The sequence below is a fragment of the Drosophila tropicalis genome, unplaced genomic scaffold, assembly GCF_018151085.1.
Source record: "Drosophila tropicalis isolate 14030-0801.00 unplaced genomic scaffold, ASM1815108v1 contig_878, whole genome shotgun sequence".
In the NCBI taxonomy this organism is placed as follows: domain Eukaryota; kingdom Metazoa; phylum Arthropoda; class Insecta; order Diptera; family Drosophilidae; genus Drosophila; species Drosophila tropicalis.
This window is the reverse complement of record NW_027173374.1, coordinates 6,671,823-6,686,377: the sequence shown is the minus strand read 5'-3', so window position 1 is coordinate 6,686,377 and position 14,555 is coordinate 6,671,823. Positions and strand designations below refer to the sequence as shown.

Below are 14,555 nucleotides of genomic sequence, written 5' to 3'. Positions count from 1 at the left end.
GTGTTAACTTGAAGGTGCAAACCGAAGCCTGATAAAACATATAATTTCTATAAAAGACTTATCAATTCTGTGTGTTTTTTTTTATTTTGTTTTTACTGCTAACGGTGGGGTAGGCGCCAATTAAGTAAGCAAGTGATTTAGATGGTATAAATAGCAAAGTGATTTCGTGAACGGGCCTTCAGTTTGAAATTAAACGCGCAGTTGTACGGTCACGTATTGTCTATCAAAATTGTCTGTCTGGTACGGCAAAAATATTTTTGAATATGGGTTCCCGTAGTTCCAAGCCAAAGAGAAGCTATAATGTTCAACCTGTTGAACAGAGGACTTCCTCGGCCACAACTATCGATGTGGAAGAGAAGTTGGCGGTCAAGACCACACCCAGTCGCAGTCCAAGTCCCGCACCCACTGCAGCCTCAGCTGGAGCACCCCCTACAGCAGTTGAAATAGATACTAAATTGGTTCCACTATGGTTAAATGAGACGCAATTTGTTGATATTCTCAAAGCGACTGTGCCTCAATTCTCTAAAATTCGAAGCTTTACAGCGAAGCCCGCTATGGGGGCTGGAGAGAACTACGCAACGTTAATGCTGAGAGTAACTATCGACGTGGAGCTTACAGGTAGAGTACTCGATAGATATAAGTTATATGTAGAAGTAAATTTTTGTCAAAAGATCACTGATGTCACTTGCACAGTGCTCAATGGCTGCCCTTGACCAATTGTATCTATAATTGCTTTATAACTATTTTGATTGCCAGATAGCTACAGTTTATATATACCCCATTTATTTTGGGCTATTTCACCATACTTGACTATTAATTGGCATAGCAAAACAAAACGTTCCTCTGATAATGTTAGCGACAATGGGTGACAGCAGTTATTGATCGATCAAATATGTCGTTAAAGCTAAAGCTTATGTATGTATATACCTCTCCATATTTTCTTAGATAAACAGACGAAAAATGTTTCCTATATGATGAAAGTTGCCCACGACACACCAGAGATGCAACAAATGCTTCAATTGGGCAACTTTTTCGTCTCGGAAAATGCCGCCTATACGGAAGTTTTACCTAAACTTGATGAACTCTATACGAGTAAAGGCATTGATATTAAATTTGCTCCTTCTGCCTACCAATTAGATGCTAGCCAAGAACCAAAACTTGCAAATACTGTGATCATGTATGACCTGGGTCAAGATGGTTACGGCAATCTAAATCGTTTGGAATGCTTGAACCTTGAGCAGACCAAATTTGCATTGCGTAAGTTGGCCCAATTCCATGCTGCAAGTGCCAGATTTGTTGAAGTGCATGGACTATACCGTGATATCTTCCTTTATGGCATGTTTGGACAAAACAAGGAACTCGGTAAAATCGTTATGGAACAGTTTATGGGACCTATGTTTAAACTGTTCCTTAAAAATCTATCAAACTACAAGGATGGTGAAAAATATAGACAGAAATTCGTGAGTTCAGTAATCCAATGATTTTGAGTTAAGGTTAAACACCAACATTTTCGTTTGTAGGAGAAATTCTTTGCAGAATTGGGCTCGGAAATGTTCAATTTAATTGATTATAATCCTGATGAGTTCAATGTCCTAAATCATGGAGACTGCTGGTTGAATAATCTACTATTCAAAAAGGGACCCAATCAAGAGCTGCTCGATATGATATTTGTGGATTTCCAAAATCCCAAATATGGTTCACCAGCTCAGGATTTGTTGTATTTCATATTCACTTCAGTGAAAATTGAACACAAGGTAAAAGACTTTGATTTTCTGATTCGTTACTATTACGATCAGTTGGTGGAACACCTGAATTTACTGGGCTATGAGGGAAGGCAACCATCATTAAGGGAACTGCACATGCAATTGTACAAATATGGAACCTGGGCCGTTACCGCCTCGATAATGGTCCTCCCGGTGGTCATATTGGATCCCACTGCAGCAGCAACTATGGAAAACTTTTTGGGCGATTCGGAAGCTGGTGATAAATTTAAAAATCTTTTATACTCAAATCCACGTTATCGTGACCAAATCGAACAACTAATGCCTTGGTTTGACAACCGCGGTCTCCTGAAGGTATAGTGAGTAAAAGATTAAAAAAAGAAAAAAATGGATTTCCAGAATCCTATTTTCGTTAACTACAGTGAAGTGCCCGTGAAGATTGATCCGATACTGAGTGGCGATGCGAAGACTATTACCGTCCCCGACTCTGATAAGATTTTCGACTGGTTAAATGTAAGCGATTTTGGTGAAATAGTTGCAAGCACTGAGCCCACATTTGATAAGATTGTGAGTGGTACGTCAGAGTTGGCCACCAAACCAGGTGATAATTATGCCTCTACACTGGTCAAAGTAGATATAAATGTGCAACTGAAGGGTAAGAGATGATTCTATTACACAGTCACACAAATTTCATTCGATTATTAACTTTATAGACAACAGTTCGAAAACTAAGTCGTACATTGTAAAGGTGAACCCAAGTCATGCAATAGATTTTTCGCCCTTCAATCTATTCCCCAAAGAGATTGAGGTCTACGCCAACTATGTAACCGCATTTGAGAAATTATACACAGATGCTGGCCAACCCGTTCAATTTAGTCCCCGTTCATATAGGCTAAAAAAGAAAGATGTCCAGGTGGAATATTTGATTTTTGATAATCTAAAGGCAATCGGTTTCAAAATGTGTGATCGGATGAAGGGCATGGACTTGGAGCACACTAAACATACATTGAAGAAATTGGCCCAATGGCATGCTGCTTCCCTTAAGTACAAGGAATTAAACGGACCCTATCCAGACAAATACAATAATGGCATATTCTCTGAGCAGACAGCTCCAATATTTAAGGCAATGCTTGCTCCTAGTAAGAAATCCTTTATTGAAACAGTTAGCCAATTCGAGGGCATCAATGAATTCAAGGACAAAGTGGTAAGTCTCCTTTCTCTTAACAAACATACTAATACCTATCACATTAATGAATTTAAATCTTTTTTAGGATAATCTTTTTGAAATGTATGTAGAGTCTGTTATAGAGGATGCTAAAATCGACGATAATGACTTTAATGTGCTAAATCATGGCGATGCTTGGATAAACAATATCATGTTCCAATATCACAATGATGGTCAGATCAAGGAAACCTATTTGCTTGATCATCAGGTTGGCAAATATGGCAGTCCAGCCCAAGATCTTTACTATTTCCTTATGAGCTCCACGCAATTGGACATTAAAGTGGAGAAATTTGATTATTTCATTAGATGGTATCATGAAAATCTAGTGGAGAGTGCACAGCTACTAAACTACAATGGTTTCGTGCCCACTCTCAAGGAGCTGCAAATCATCCTACTTCAGCATCCCATTTTCGGTAAGTCAGCTAAAAAGATAGAGGAAACGGAAATTCAATGCAATGTCTATTTATGTTTTTAGGTCCTGGCACTGTCTGCAGTACATTGACCATATGCCTGGCCGAGACAAATGAAGACTTTAAGCCCGACTTACTCATGTCAGACTCACCTGAGGCAGAGGCATTGCGGAAGACTACTTACGGCAATGAAAGATATAGAGCACATTTTGAACTGGTGATGCCTTGGCTGAATAAGCGTGGCTTATTAGATGTTGACAATTTCGCAAAACATCAAAATTAGTTAAATAGTTATAATTATTTGAAAATTATGTTACAGCACATAATTACTATACTACAATTAACAATACGAATTTAAGAATTTGACATTTCCTTACATTTAATAGAAGCTGTTTGCGATTTTTCATTTCATTTGCCTGGCCGAGTCAAATAAAGATTTCAAATCCACCTGGTGTACTGAAGACAAACTGGCGGAAGAAACTCGCAACAACAACAGATACAAGACACACATTGATCTAAAAGTTTGTGATAACATTTCTAAACGTTTCGTCCAATCAATATCTGCATTCACAACAGAAATTTGCACTATGAAATTCCATTATATTTAAGCTTTAATTTCAAATGTTTACAGGTTTTGGCAAAAGCTATTGCTAAATCTTTGGAAACATTAAGTTAGATCCGATAGATCTTAAATCATTATTATTTAACGCCAAAGCGTCATAACATTTTCATTTTTTGTTCGGAATTTTTGTTTTGTTTTTAAACACTAAAGCTATAAAATTTATGCTTATTTACGACCAAAGTCATGCAGAAACAATTTTACTTGATGACCAGCTTAATGGCCAAATAAATACTCGAGATAAATATTGCAGCCATTGCCAATTTCCTCAAATTGGCCCGATTCACGCCCTTGACTGTGCGTACAACCTCCATATTTAAGCGGAAAACATTGCGACTTTCCTCAATGAAGGCCGCACGCAAGTCATCATCGAAAGCTCCATATTGACTATTGAAAACACGCCTCAATTTCGACTTCAATACATTGATCTGAAAGAAGAATAGTATAATAGAAAATGGAAACTCTATATTTTAAGCTGCACTTACTTTTTCCGGAAAAAATGTGGCCTCACAGCCAGGTGGGCAAATGGTCACCTGAGCTGGCATTGGTCGAGCTTGTAGATCATCCTCGTCTATTACTCCATCACCAGATGCTGCGGCAGCGGCTGCCTTTTCTGTGGCCTTGGCTGCATCTTCTTCGGCCTGTTTTTGTTCTTCCTCCTTGCCTTTGGGAAAAATCCATAATCTACGTGCAATCATTCGTTTCTTTTGCAACATCTGTCCGCCTGACATCAAGGCCATGTACATTTGATATGCATAGGCAAAAAGAAGCAACTCATTTTTGGCAGTCACCTCCTCTAAATGTGCCAAGTATTTCACAACGGCAGGCCGTGGCTCATAAGAATCCTTCCACTTGGCGCCATAGAAATAGGCAAAATCCCGCTCAAAAGCTTCTGTCCTATACAATTCCTTGGGTAGAAGGCGCTCCGGCAAATGGGTCTCGAAGAATTTGTAAATTTCATAAAAAGCCAAAAGACCATCATACCACACCTCGTCATCTGAAAGAGCTGCAAAGGATTCCGACATAAACACAATTAATTGATTATCATAATGGCATAATATGGTGGCATCTTCTTACCAATGGCGAACTTGGCATTGATTAAGACATCAGTTAAGTTGTGGACATCCTTGGTCGCTTTTCGCAATTCTCGAGTAAATTTCATATCCACATAATCTTCATCGCCCACACTCGCTGCAGCTGCTGTTGTTTCCTCGTCCGTTGACATTTTTGTTTTGCGCAGTTTCTTTCGAATTAATTAACACAATGACAAAATACAAATTACGTGATAAAATAAAAAAAGCAGCTGATGCCGACGACTCTTTGTTTTGAAAATAAACACAACATTACTCACGAACTCGAACATGTTCGCGCGTTTACTCAAATGTTCGAGCGGTTTACTCACGCGTTTTTTAAACGCGCGCGTTTTACTCAGAAAGAAATTGCGGCGAGAATTGTGTTGTGTTTTTTGTAAAAAAAAAAAAGTTGTAAAAATTAATTGTAAGTGAAAGGATTTAGTGGTGATAGCGAATAGAGATCCAAGTATTTGTTTTAAGATATTATAGGTGAAATTAACACACGATTTGATTAACAATTATTTTATTTTCATTGTGCTTGCACCCACACGAACACACACACGCACACTTACTACAGTCAACAACAACTAATTGCAACAGACAGTAAAACACACTTGCAACAACTGCACTTTGGTTTTGGTTTACATTACTTAATTTTTACCTATTTCACCTGCACCTACTCGCTTCCTTCTCCTCTGCCTTTTCCACTGTTAAAGAAAATCTAACAGCAAGTTAAACCAAAAGCGAAACAAAAACCAAAAAAAAAAAAAACAATGTCGGATCTCTTTACCACTTTTGATAGCAACGGCGACGCCGAGCACTACCAGCACAATCCAAATATGGCATCGCCCTCACAGCACAGTCCCATGACCAACAACAGCAATTCGTCCTCACAAAATGGTGGCACTTCTTCTGCTCCGACTGGATCAGGATCAATGTCTGGTGCAGGTGGTGGTGGTGCTAACAAGTCAACGATATCCAATCACACAAATCCCACAGGTGCCGAAAATACACCCGTAAGAACTGCCATTGGCATGACATACAAATTGCTTCTTAATCCATCTTAATCCTTTTTTTTGTAGATGCTGACCAAACCTCGTCTTACTGAATTGGTTCGCGAAGTGGACACCACCACACAACTGGACGAGGATGTAGAGGAATTATTGCTGCAGATCATTGATGATTTTGTTGAGGATACAGTTAAATCGACCAGCGCTTTTGCCCGTCATCGCAAATCCAACAAGATTGAAGTGCGCGATGTGCAATTGCATTTCGAGCGAAAGTACAATATGTGGATTCCAGGCTTTGGCACTGACGAACTGCGACCATATAAGCGAGCTGCTGTCACGGAGGCACACAAACAGCGTCTGGCATTGATCAGAAAGACAATTAAAAAGTACTAGGTTCTGTATTTAATTTAACTAAAAGTAAAACAATCAGTTAGAATTTATATATAATTTAAATATATTCGACATTGTAAACGATTATCAACACTTGTCTATATCTCGATACGGCAATTTCGAGTTTTACGCGAAAGTTCAAATCCATAAAATAAACATAGTTTTTAATTACTTTCGTTGGTAGCCGGCTTTATGCCACATTAATTTTTATAATTTCAATAAAAATCACAATAATTTGCTCATCAAGTGCTCATATAAACAAGAGATTTTAGCGTTCAATTCAAAGTACTCAGAATGTATTTAAAGTTGAACCACTTCTGTCTACTCTTGATGCCGGTTTTAATCCTTGGCTCGTCTTTTAATTACACCAACTGTGATCAAGCCAAGCAGCCGAAATTTGTAAGAACATAATTATACATTAAAATAGACTTAACCAAAGAGTTTCTTCTAGTTGAGCTCTTGCTGTCATGTGCAATGGCATGATAAGACCAGCAATTCTTGTCGCGAGTCCTTGCTTAGGGAGAAGGGGCAATTGGACAAAGTAGAGCTCCATGCGGTATGAAAAACAGGCTCTAAATACAAACCCTTTTCTAACCTTTTTTTCTATTGCAGTGCATGGCAGAGTGTCTTTTCAAGATCAGAGGCTATTTTCTGAGCAATGGATCAGTAAATGTTGAAGCCATGCAACGGAACTATCAGCAGCAATATAAAAACGATTCTACCATGTCACAACTGATAAGCCATAGCCTTAACATATGTACGGACTATGGTAATAACATTTTAAATTCGTATCTGTTCTTTTTCTATTCCCCTCAATTGCTTAACAAACAGCTCGGAAGCGCTCCGAACAATTCCAGTGGATGAGCTCAAAGGGTCAGTGTGATTATTTACCAGCCACATTAATGGCCTGCATAATGGAGCAGGTATACGAGAATTGCCCCGCATCTAGATGGAAAATTTCCGATGATTGTCAAGCCATGCGTAAATATCTCTTGGCCTGCGATGATGTAAAGAGTTAGGAGTGAGTCAAATGTTATAGAAGGGGACAAAATTAAATATTGCATTAATCTCATGTTTTTTTATTCGTCACACACTTGAAATTTGATGGTGGCCAAATCGGCCATTCCACATTCAATGACATCGCCGGCCTTGAAGGCATCAGAGCCATTGGGAGTTCCTGTCAATATTAGGTCATTGGGTTCCAGGGTCATATACTGCGAGACATAGGAAATAATAGCTGGCACTTTAAAGATCAAATCCGCAGTGCATCCTTTCTGTTTCACCTCCCCATTGACCTTGAGCCATAGTGGCAAATTGTGGGCATCTTTTACATTATCGAGTGGTATAAATTTCGAGACAGGTGTGGAGGTATCAAAGCCTTTGCCCAGAGTCCATGGGGAACCAGCCGATCGAGCAGCTGTCTGGAATCAAATGCAAAGGATTAATTGAAATTATCTTAAATGGGGAAATTATTTCTACTAACAAGATTGCATTGGGCAGTGAGATCAAGAGCTAAGCAATAGCCGGCCACATAATTCATAGCTTCCGCTTCGGAAACATTCTTGCACAGTTTGCCAATCACAACTCCAAGCTCCACTTCGTAGGCAACTTTAGTGAAAACTTTTGGCAACTGCAAATAGTCGAATTTCGATCAAAGTTTGACATTATAAATAGAGAACCCTAAACTCACCACAATTGGATGACCCTCTTGCAAATACGATGTGGTCGGCTTAAGGAACACCAATGGAGCTGTTGGAACCGCCACATTTCTGGCCTTGACCACATCCCTACAACGATGAATATAGGAATATGTATTTATATCGGAGAAAGGTGGGTTCACAGGACGTTATCTTTTACATGTAATTCAGTGCCACGCCCACAATCTTTTTCCCATCGTTGATAAAATTGGTCAAGTTCTGACTGTTTTGACAGGACATCCGGAATAAAAGACGAGCGTTGAGTCGCACCACTGGATTTGAAGTCGGAAGAACAAATGAGTTGTATATTATGAAACAAGATCATAATGGGACTCACTTGCGTCAATAATAAAAGCGTTGATTACTTTTTCGTTGGTCAAGGTTATCTGGACAAAAAGAGAGACGGAGAGACGTGCCCCTAACACTATCACCCCCTGTCAATAAATCAACAATAAATTATTAAATAACAACAGAACAGCAGTGTGGCCAACTCTTCAAAGATTCATAAAAGTTATAAAGGAAGAATTTAGAAAAAAATCTATTTGCTAAGCTATGCGTTTATGAAATACAAGATCTTATTAACGAACAAATATTGATTAGAAGCTTTCTGCGAATGAACTTCAATCGTTAATCACTTAGATCAATTTTGATCCGTTTGAATTGGCGCCAAGCAGATGCTGTGGATCAGGAGATACAGAGTTGCCAGATGCGGTGGAAATCATATGGTACTGCTTGTGACTTCGGTTTTCCTATAAACCAAATGTCCATATTCCAGTCGTTTGACTTACAGATGAATAATTATATTTAATTTTAGCAAATCTTATATTAAGCTCTTTTAATTTCTATTTCTATTTACTATTAATATTGCGGTTGTTACTTTTACACCAAGTGCTAGTGGTGTGTCAATCGCAGTTAACGAAATATCGCCCATCTCTACATAATATATACATAAAAATCATTTGCGGCGTTTTTTCGCTTTTTTTTGTGCAAAATAAATTATTAACAAATAGCGAGAAAGGGGAAAAATGCAGGCGTCGACTAACTGCATTCTATTAACGTAAACTCTGTTCAAATGATAGAGAAGCTACTCTTCCCGGCTTAGCAAGTGAGTGTGAGGAGTTCATTTCGTTTTTTCTTTTTTTGTTTGCGCAAATCAAGTCGCATTAATTTCCATTATTTAGAAAATTATAGTTTTGAAAAGAACATCAATTGTGACAATTTGTTGAATGTGAAACAAATTTCAAAATACACAGACAGCAACGAATCTATTGTGTGAATAGTGTTTAAACTATAATATAATTGTTATTGTTGCTGTAAGTGTTGTAGCCGACGCTAAAAAAAAAGAAAACGAATATGTGGAAGCAAAAAAAAGGGCAAAGAATGAAAACCGAACTGAAGAGAAAAAGAGAACGACAAAAAAAAGCAAGAAGCTGAATAAGAACAAGCATAGCGCGGCAAAAGAAGCGTAGCATAGTTTTTTTTTTCTTTTTTTCTCGGTCTTTTTTATTTGTTGTTGTTGTTGTTGTTGTTGCTGCTCATCATCATAATGAAGTCAACAATTTCTTTCAGATCTTCTCACCATCTACCACCAGCACCAGTCCAGACACACACTCGGTCACCTATGGGAGAGGATAAGTCGGACTCTCGTGAGACAATTGCTGCAACTTCATACAACAACACTCAAGATTCCTCCTCCGATTCGGTATCGGAATCAGGCATCAGCAAAAAGAATATCAAAAACGAAATTCTAACCAATGATAATGATTGCAATGCAAAGTCCCCTATCAAATCAGACGCAGGCAATGAGCGCCATAAGGAAAACCGTTCAACTAATGGCATAATAACCACCACGCCCACAATCAAGGAAGAGCCCACATTTAATATACGAATTGTGCCGTTAGAGAACTTGTTGGCGGATCCACAGAAAAATCAAAAGAAGTCTGTTGCTGATGTTTCGCCACAATCCAACCGAAATAAGAATACTTCGATCATAGAACTAAGTGATAGCGACGACGACGTTTCTAGCCAGGATCAGCAGTCGAAATCAAATAGCCACAAGGGCAAGAAAATACTCGAGGTATCCAGCTCAGCATCATCATCATCGTCGTCGTCGTCCTCTAGTACCTCGACCTCTGCCGCCGCCTCCGCCTCTACCAACTCTAAACAGAAGCGAAAATCTGCTAGGCAATCTCTTGCCGCTAAGGAATCATTAGAAAAACAGAACACCCGCTCTTTGCGAAATAAAAATAATCCAAAAATATATAGAGAGGAGGAATCATCCTCTCAAGAAGATTCTTCAGATACTGAAAGCTCTTTGGCTATAAGGAAAGAAGAGGAGCCGGCATCCTCCAGAGCAAATAATCCAACGTATCCTAAACTTAAGCGTTGTGCCGTACGTGTACAACGCGTAAAGTTGCCTCAGTCCGATCCGCCTCCTGCTCCAATCACAAAAAATAATAAACGACAAAAAATGAGTTCGGATGTTGAGGAAGAGGCCGCCTCTACATCGGCAGCCAAACGACAGCGACGACCCAAAAGCCAAGATGACGAATCTGAGTATGATACACCACAAGAAGAAGAAGAACATTTGGTAGAAACTGATGATGACGATAATGAGAAGGACAAAAACGGTGAGGATCAGGATGAAGATGAGGATGAGGAGCAGAAAAATGATTCAAGTGACAGTGAGGTGATGCCACAGCGTAAACGTCGTAGTTTTAATTCGAAACGCAAGACCAATGGAGATAATGATTCCAATGCTGGATCCTCCGATTTCGAACCCGATGCAGAGAAAAAACAGAAATCGAGCAACAACAGTTCCAAGAAGAAGCGACGACGCATTAAAAGGAATTCCAGTGGCGACAGTGCCGACGATGGCGACGATGACAAGAACAAGAACAAACGCAAACACATACGAAAGATCATCAAGACAAAAGATCTGGATGTTAGCACCAAGGAGGCGGCCAAAGAGGAGGATGATCGTCGCAAACGTATCGAAGAGCGACAAAAGCTCTATAATCGTATATTTGAGAAATCCGAGAATGTGGAAATCACAGAGCTCATACTTGACTTTGATGAGGATTCGAAACGGGCTCTGTTGCAGGTGGATAAGGGTCTGCTAAAAAAACTGAAGCCACATCAGGTGGCTGGTGTAAAATTCATGTGGGATGCATGCTTCGAGACTCTAAAGGATACGGAAGAGAAACCCGGCTCGGGTTGTATATTGGCCCATTGTATGGGTCTGGGTAAGACCCTGCAGGTGGTCACCCTAACGCACACTCTGCTAATTAATACTCGACGAACCGGCATCGAGCGGGTGTTGGTAATCACTCCACTGAGTACGGTAAACAATTGGGCACGAGAATTCGTGCATTGGATGAATTTCGCGAATCGCAAGGATATCGAGGTCTATGACATTAGTCGCTATAAGGATAAACCCACGAGAATCTTCAAACTTAATGAATGGTACGAAGAGGGAGGCGTCTGCATTCTCGGTTACGATATGTATCGCATTCTGGCCAACGAAAAGGCCAAGGGAGTGCGCAAAAAGCAGCGCGAACAACTGCAACAGGCCCTGGTAGAACCTGGTCCCGATTTGGTGGTTTGCGATGAGGGTCATCTGCTGAAGAATGAGAAGACATCGATCAGTAAGGCAGTCACCAGGATGAGGACCAAACGGCGTATTGTTCTCACGGGCACACCGTTGCAAAATAATCTCAAGGAATACTATTGCATGATTCAGTTTGTTAAGCCCAATCTTTTGGGCACCTACAAGGAGTATATGAATCGTTTCGTTAATCCGATCAGCAATGGCCAATATACAGACTCGACGGAGCGGGATTTGCGGCTGATGAAGCATCGTTCCCATATACTTCATACCCTGCTCGAGGGTTGCATTCAGCGTAGGGATTATTCCGTGTTGGCTCCATATCTACCACCCAAGCATGAATATGTCATCTATACCACATTGTCAGAGTTGCAGCAGCAACTCTATGGCTACTATATGACGACGCATCGGGATCAAAGTAGCTCGGATATATGTGGCAAAGGGGCACGGCTATTTCAGGATTTTCAAGATCTGCGGCGGATCTGGACGCATCCAATGAATCTGCGAGTAAACAGCGACAATGTCATTGCCAAACGTTTGCTTAGCAACGATGATTCCGACTTGGAGGGTTTCATTTGTGATGAGTCGGAGGAGGAGGCTGTGGCCTCCAATTCATCGGACAGCGATGAATCATTTAAATCTGATGCCAGCATGCCCGGCGGGATGCCGGGAGTTAGCGGTGGTGGCAAAGTGAAGAAACGCAAGACGCGCAACGGTGTGCGCTCGGGTCTGGTGGACTCTGATTCGGATGTGGAGTACACGGGCATTGGTTCGACGCCAGTGCAAAAAGATGATCCATCCGAATGGTGGAAACCCTTCGTGGAGGAGCGCGAATTGAATAATGTGAATCATTCCCCCAAGCTATTGATCCTCTTGCGTCTGCTGCAACAGTGCGAGGCCATTGGTGATAAGTTATTGGTCTTCTCACAGTCTCTGCAATCGCTCGATGTCATCGAACATTTCCTCTCGCTGGTGGATAGCAATACCAAGGGCTATGACTTTGAGGGTAAGCTGGATGATCTGTTTCTATCTGTGACGGAGTTCTTCATGTGTCTTTCTTTTGATTGCAGGCGATGTTGGCAATTTCAAGGGCTGCTGGACACCCGGCGAGGATTATTTCCGACTCGATGGCTCCTGCAGCGTGGAACAGCGCGAAGCCATGTGCAAGAAATTCAACAATGCGACCAATTTAAAGGCTCGCCTCTTTCTCATCTCGACACGTGCCGGCGGCTTGGGCATCAATTTGGTTGCAGCGAATCGTGTGGTTATTTTCGATGTATCGTGGAATCCCTCACACGATACGCAAAGTATTTTCCGTGTGTATCGTTTCGGGCAGGTAAAACCATGTTACATATACCGTTTAATTGCTATGGGAACTATGGAGCAAAAGGTCTATGAGCGGCAAGTGGCTAAGCTGGCTACGGCCAAGCGTGTCATTGATGAGCAGCAGATATCCCGACACTACAATCAAACGGATCTCATGGAACTGTATACGTACGAATTGAAGCCAAGTGCCGAACGTGAGATGCCAATTTTGCCTAAGGATAGACTATTTGCCGAAATCCTAACGGAGCATGAGTCACTGATATTCAAGTACCATGAGCATGACTCGCTGCTGGAGCAGGAAGAGCATGAGAATCTAACCGAGGAGGAACGAAAATCGGCCTGGGCCGAATACGAAGCGGAGAAAACGCGCACGGTTCAAGCATCGCAGTATATGAGCTATGACCGCAATGCCTTTGGCAATCAAGTGGTGGGCCAATTTGGTAATGCCTCTGGCAGTGTGACATCCAATAAAATCTTTGGCTTCCGTTCGGATATATTGCTGCAGCTGCTTAACATGAAGATATCCAAAGATCATCCGGAATTGACGCAAAATCAGGTCATTCAGCTGGTGCCCAGCTATCTGCAGCAATTGTATAATGAGATGAACAATGGGGATCCCACCATGTACAAGGATTTATTGAATCTCCACTCGAATATTGTGCATCCGAGCGGCATGTATATGAATCCCTTGCTCTATGCCAATCAGAATCCCTCGGCTGCTGGCTATAATCAAGGCAGCGGAAGTGGCCTACAGCCGGGAGCAGTTGGAGGAGGCGCAGTTATTCAGCCCAATGCCAATGTCGCCGGCGCCGTTGCTACTGCACCTGGTTTCGAGGCGGATAAGGTATACGAGATTGACTAGACGACCAGAAACTCCTCCTTTTCCTACATCATCCACATTTATCATCGAAGGATAAGAAATTCTTATATACTTATATATATATTTGTATTTGTATCGGTTAGTTAATTCGCGATCCCAATCCACAAAAGTGAAAATATTGTTTCATTCTTTTTGTTTATGTCTAAAAGCAAGGAAGAACTATCCAGATTGTTATCCAATTTGATTGACAATTTCCCTAAACACACATTGTATTTGTATTTAATTTAAACTGATTAATCGGATAATAAGTTTTTAACAACTCTACAGAATAACTAATATATAATATATATATACTTGATTTCGTTCTCCAAATATTAGAATTTCAATGAAAACTATTGGAATTCATCTATCGCATGTCAGTCAAATTGGTTAATCTAACTTACTAATACAAATATTTAACACGATATATCTGGTTCTTAGCCTTGTTATAAATTATGATATGATTATAGCCAAGCATAAGTTTATATAGTTTCTATATATATTATCATTCTTAATTAAGTTGAAAACTGTCCTACATAAAAAATTGTCTTTAGACCTATGAATTAGAAATATATATATATATATATATATAGATCGAATAGCTATATATATATTAAT

General features: G+C 40.3%; 6 protein-coding genes across 13 annotated transcripts; 4 read left to right on the top strand and 2 right to left on the bottom strand.

The window, feature by feature from the left end:
* Positions 1-194: 194 nt before the first annotated feature.
* On the top strand, positions 195-3,803 carry LOC137584346 (uncharacterized). Of its 2 annotated transcripts, XM_068299689.1 has the most exons (7): positions 195-618; positions 946-1,460; positions 1,521-2,080; positions 2,144-2,376; positions 2,435-2,925; positions 2,993-3,359; positions 3,422-3,803. In XM_068299689.1, the coding sequence occupies exons 1-7, from the start codon at positions 264-266 to the stop codon at positions 3,637-3,639; spliced, it is 2,739 nt and encodes a 912-aa protein (XP_068155790.1). In that variant the 5' UTR covers positions 195-263; the 3' UTR covers positions 3,640-3,803. The 2 variants fall into 2 exon arrangements, with proteins under 2 accessions (XP_068155790.1, XP_068155791.1); XM_068299690.1 differs by lacking the exons at positions 2,435-2,925; positions 2,993-3,359; positions 3,422-3,803 and having other exon boundaries at positions 1,521-2,075; positions 2,144-2,248.
* Positions 3,804-3,935: 132 nt separating this feature from the next.
* Positions 3,936-5,308, bottom strand: Ho (Heme oxygenase). Its single transcript, XM_068299693.1, has 3 exons — positions 5,053-5,308; positions 4,461-4,981; positions 3,936-4,403 (listed from the first exon to the last, which is right to left on the bottom strand). Exons 1-3 carry the CDS (start codon positions 5,198-5,200, stop codon positions 4,176-4,178), a joined length of 897 nt encoding a protein of 298 aa, XP_068155794.1. The 5' UTR covers positions 5,201-5,308; the 3' UTR covers positions 3,936-4,175.
* A 54-nt stretch (positions 5,309-5,362) lies between these two features.
* On the top strand, positions 5,363-6,694 carry Taf12 (TATA-box binding protein associated factor 12). Of its 3 annotated transcripts, none has more exons than XM_068299696.1 (3): positions 5,363-5,472; positions 5,851-6,064; positions 6,131-6,694. In XM_068299696.1, exons 2-3 carry the CDS (start codon positions 5,888-5,890, stop codon positions 6,449-6,451), a joined length of 498 nt encoding a protein of 165 aa, XP_068155797.1. In that variant the 5' UTR covers positions 5,363-5,472; positions 5,851-5,887; the 3' UTR covers positions 6,452-6,694. The 3 variants fall into 3 exon arrangements, with proteins under 3 accessions (XP_068155797.1, XP_068155796.1, XP_068155795.1); XM_068299695.1 differs by having other exon boundaries at positions 5,403-5,472; positions 5,626-6,064; XM_068299694.1 differs by lacking the exon at positions 5,363-5,472 and having other exon boundaries at positions 5,490-6,064.
* Positions 6,695-6,742: 48 nt separating this feature from the next.
* On the top strand, positions 6,743-7,793 carry Obp93a (Odorant-binding protein 93a). Its single transcript, XM_068302032.1, has 4 exons — positions 6,743-6,847; positions 6,900-7,004; positions 7,061-7,217; positions 7,280-7,793. Exons 1-4 carry the CDS (start codon positions 6,743-6,745, stop codon positions 7,465-7,467), a joined length of 555 nt encoding a protein of 184 aa, XP_068158133.1. The 3' UTR covers positions 7,468-7,793.
* On the bottom strand, positions 7,507-8,617 carry LOC137584798 (oxaloacetate tautomerase FAHD1, mitochondrial). 2 transcript variants are annotated; one of them, XM_068300364.1, is made up of 5 exons: positions 8,483-8,611; positions 8,306-8,417; positions 8,139-8,235; positions 7,932-8,078; positions 7,507-7,869 (listed from the first exon to the last, which is right to left on the bottom strand). In XM_068300364.1, coding segments are annotated over exons 1-5 (699 nt in total). In that variant the 5' UTR covers positions 8,484-8,611; the 3' UTR covers positions 7,507-7,527. The 2 variants fall into 2 exon arrangements, with proteins under 2 accessions (XP_068156465.1, XP_068156466.1); XM_068300365.1 differs by having other exon boundaries at positions 7,640-7,865; positions 8,483-8,617.
* Positions 8,618-9,067: 450 nt separating this feature from the next.
* On the top strand, positions 9,068-14,507 carry XNP (ATRX chromatin remodeler XNP). Of its 4 annotated transcripts, none has more exons than XM_068301583.1 (3): positions 9,068-9,250; positions 9,698-12,758; positions 12,823-14,507. In XM_068301583.1, exons 2-3 carry the CDS (start codon positions 9,767-9,769, stop codon positions 13,938-13,940), a joined length of 4,110 nt encoding a protein of 1,369 aa, XP_068157684.1. In that variant the 5' UTR covers positions 9,068-9,250; positions 9,698-9,766; the 3' UTR covers positions 13,941-14,507. The 4 variants fall into 4 exon arrangements, with proteins under 4 accessions (XP_068157684.1, XP_068157685.1, XP_068157682.1 ...); XM_068301584.1 differs by having other exon boundaries at positions 9,068-9,256; positions 9,715-12,758; XM_068301581.1 differs by having other exon boundaries at positions 9,069-9,250; positions 9,715-12,758.
* Positions 14,508-14,555: the final 48 nt, after the last annotated feature.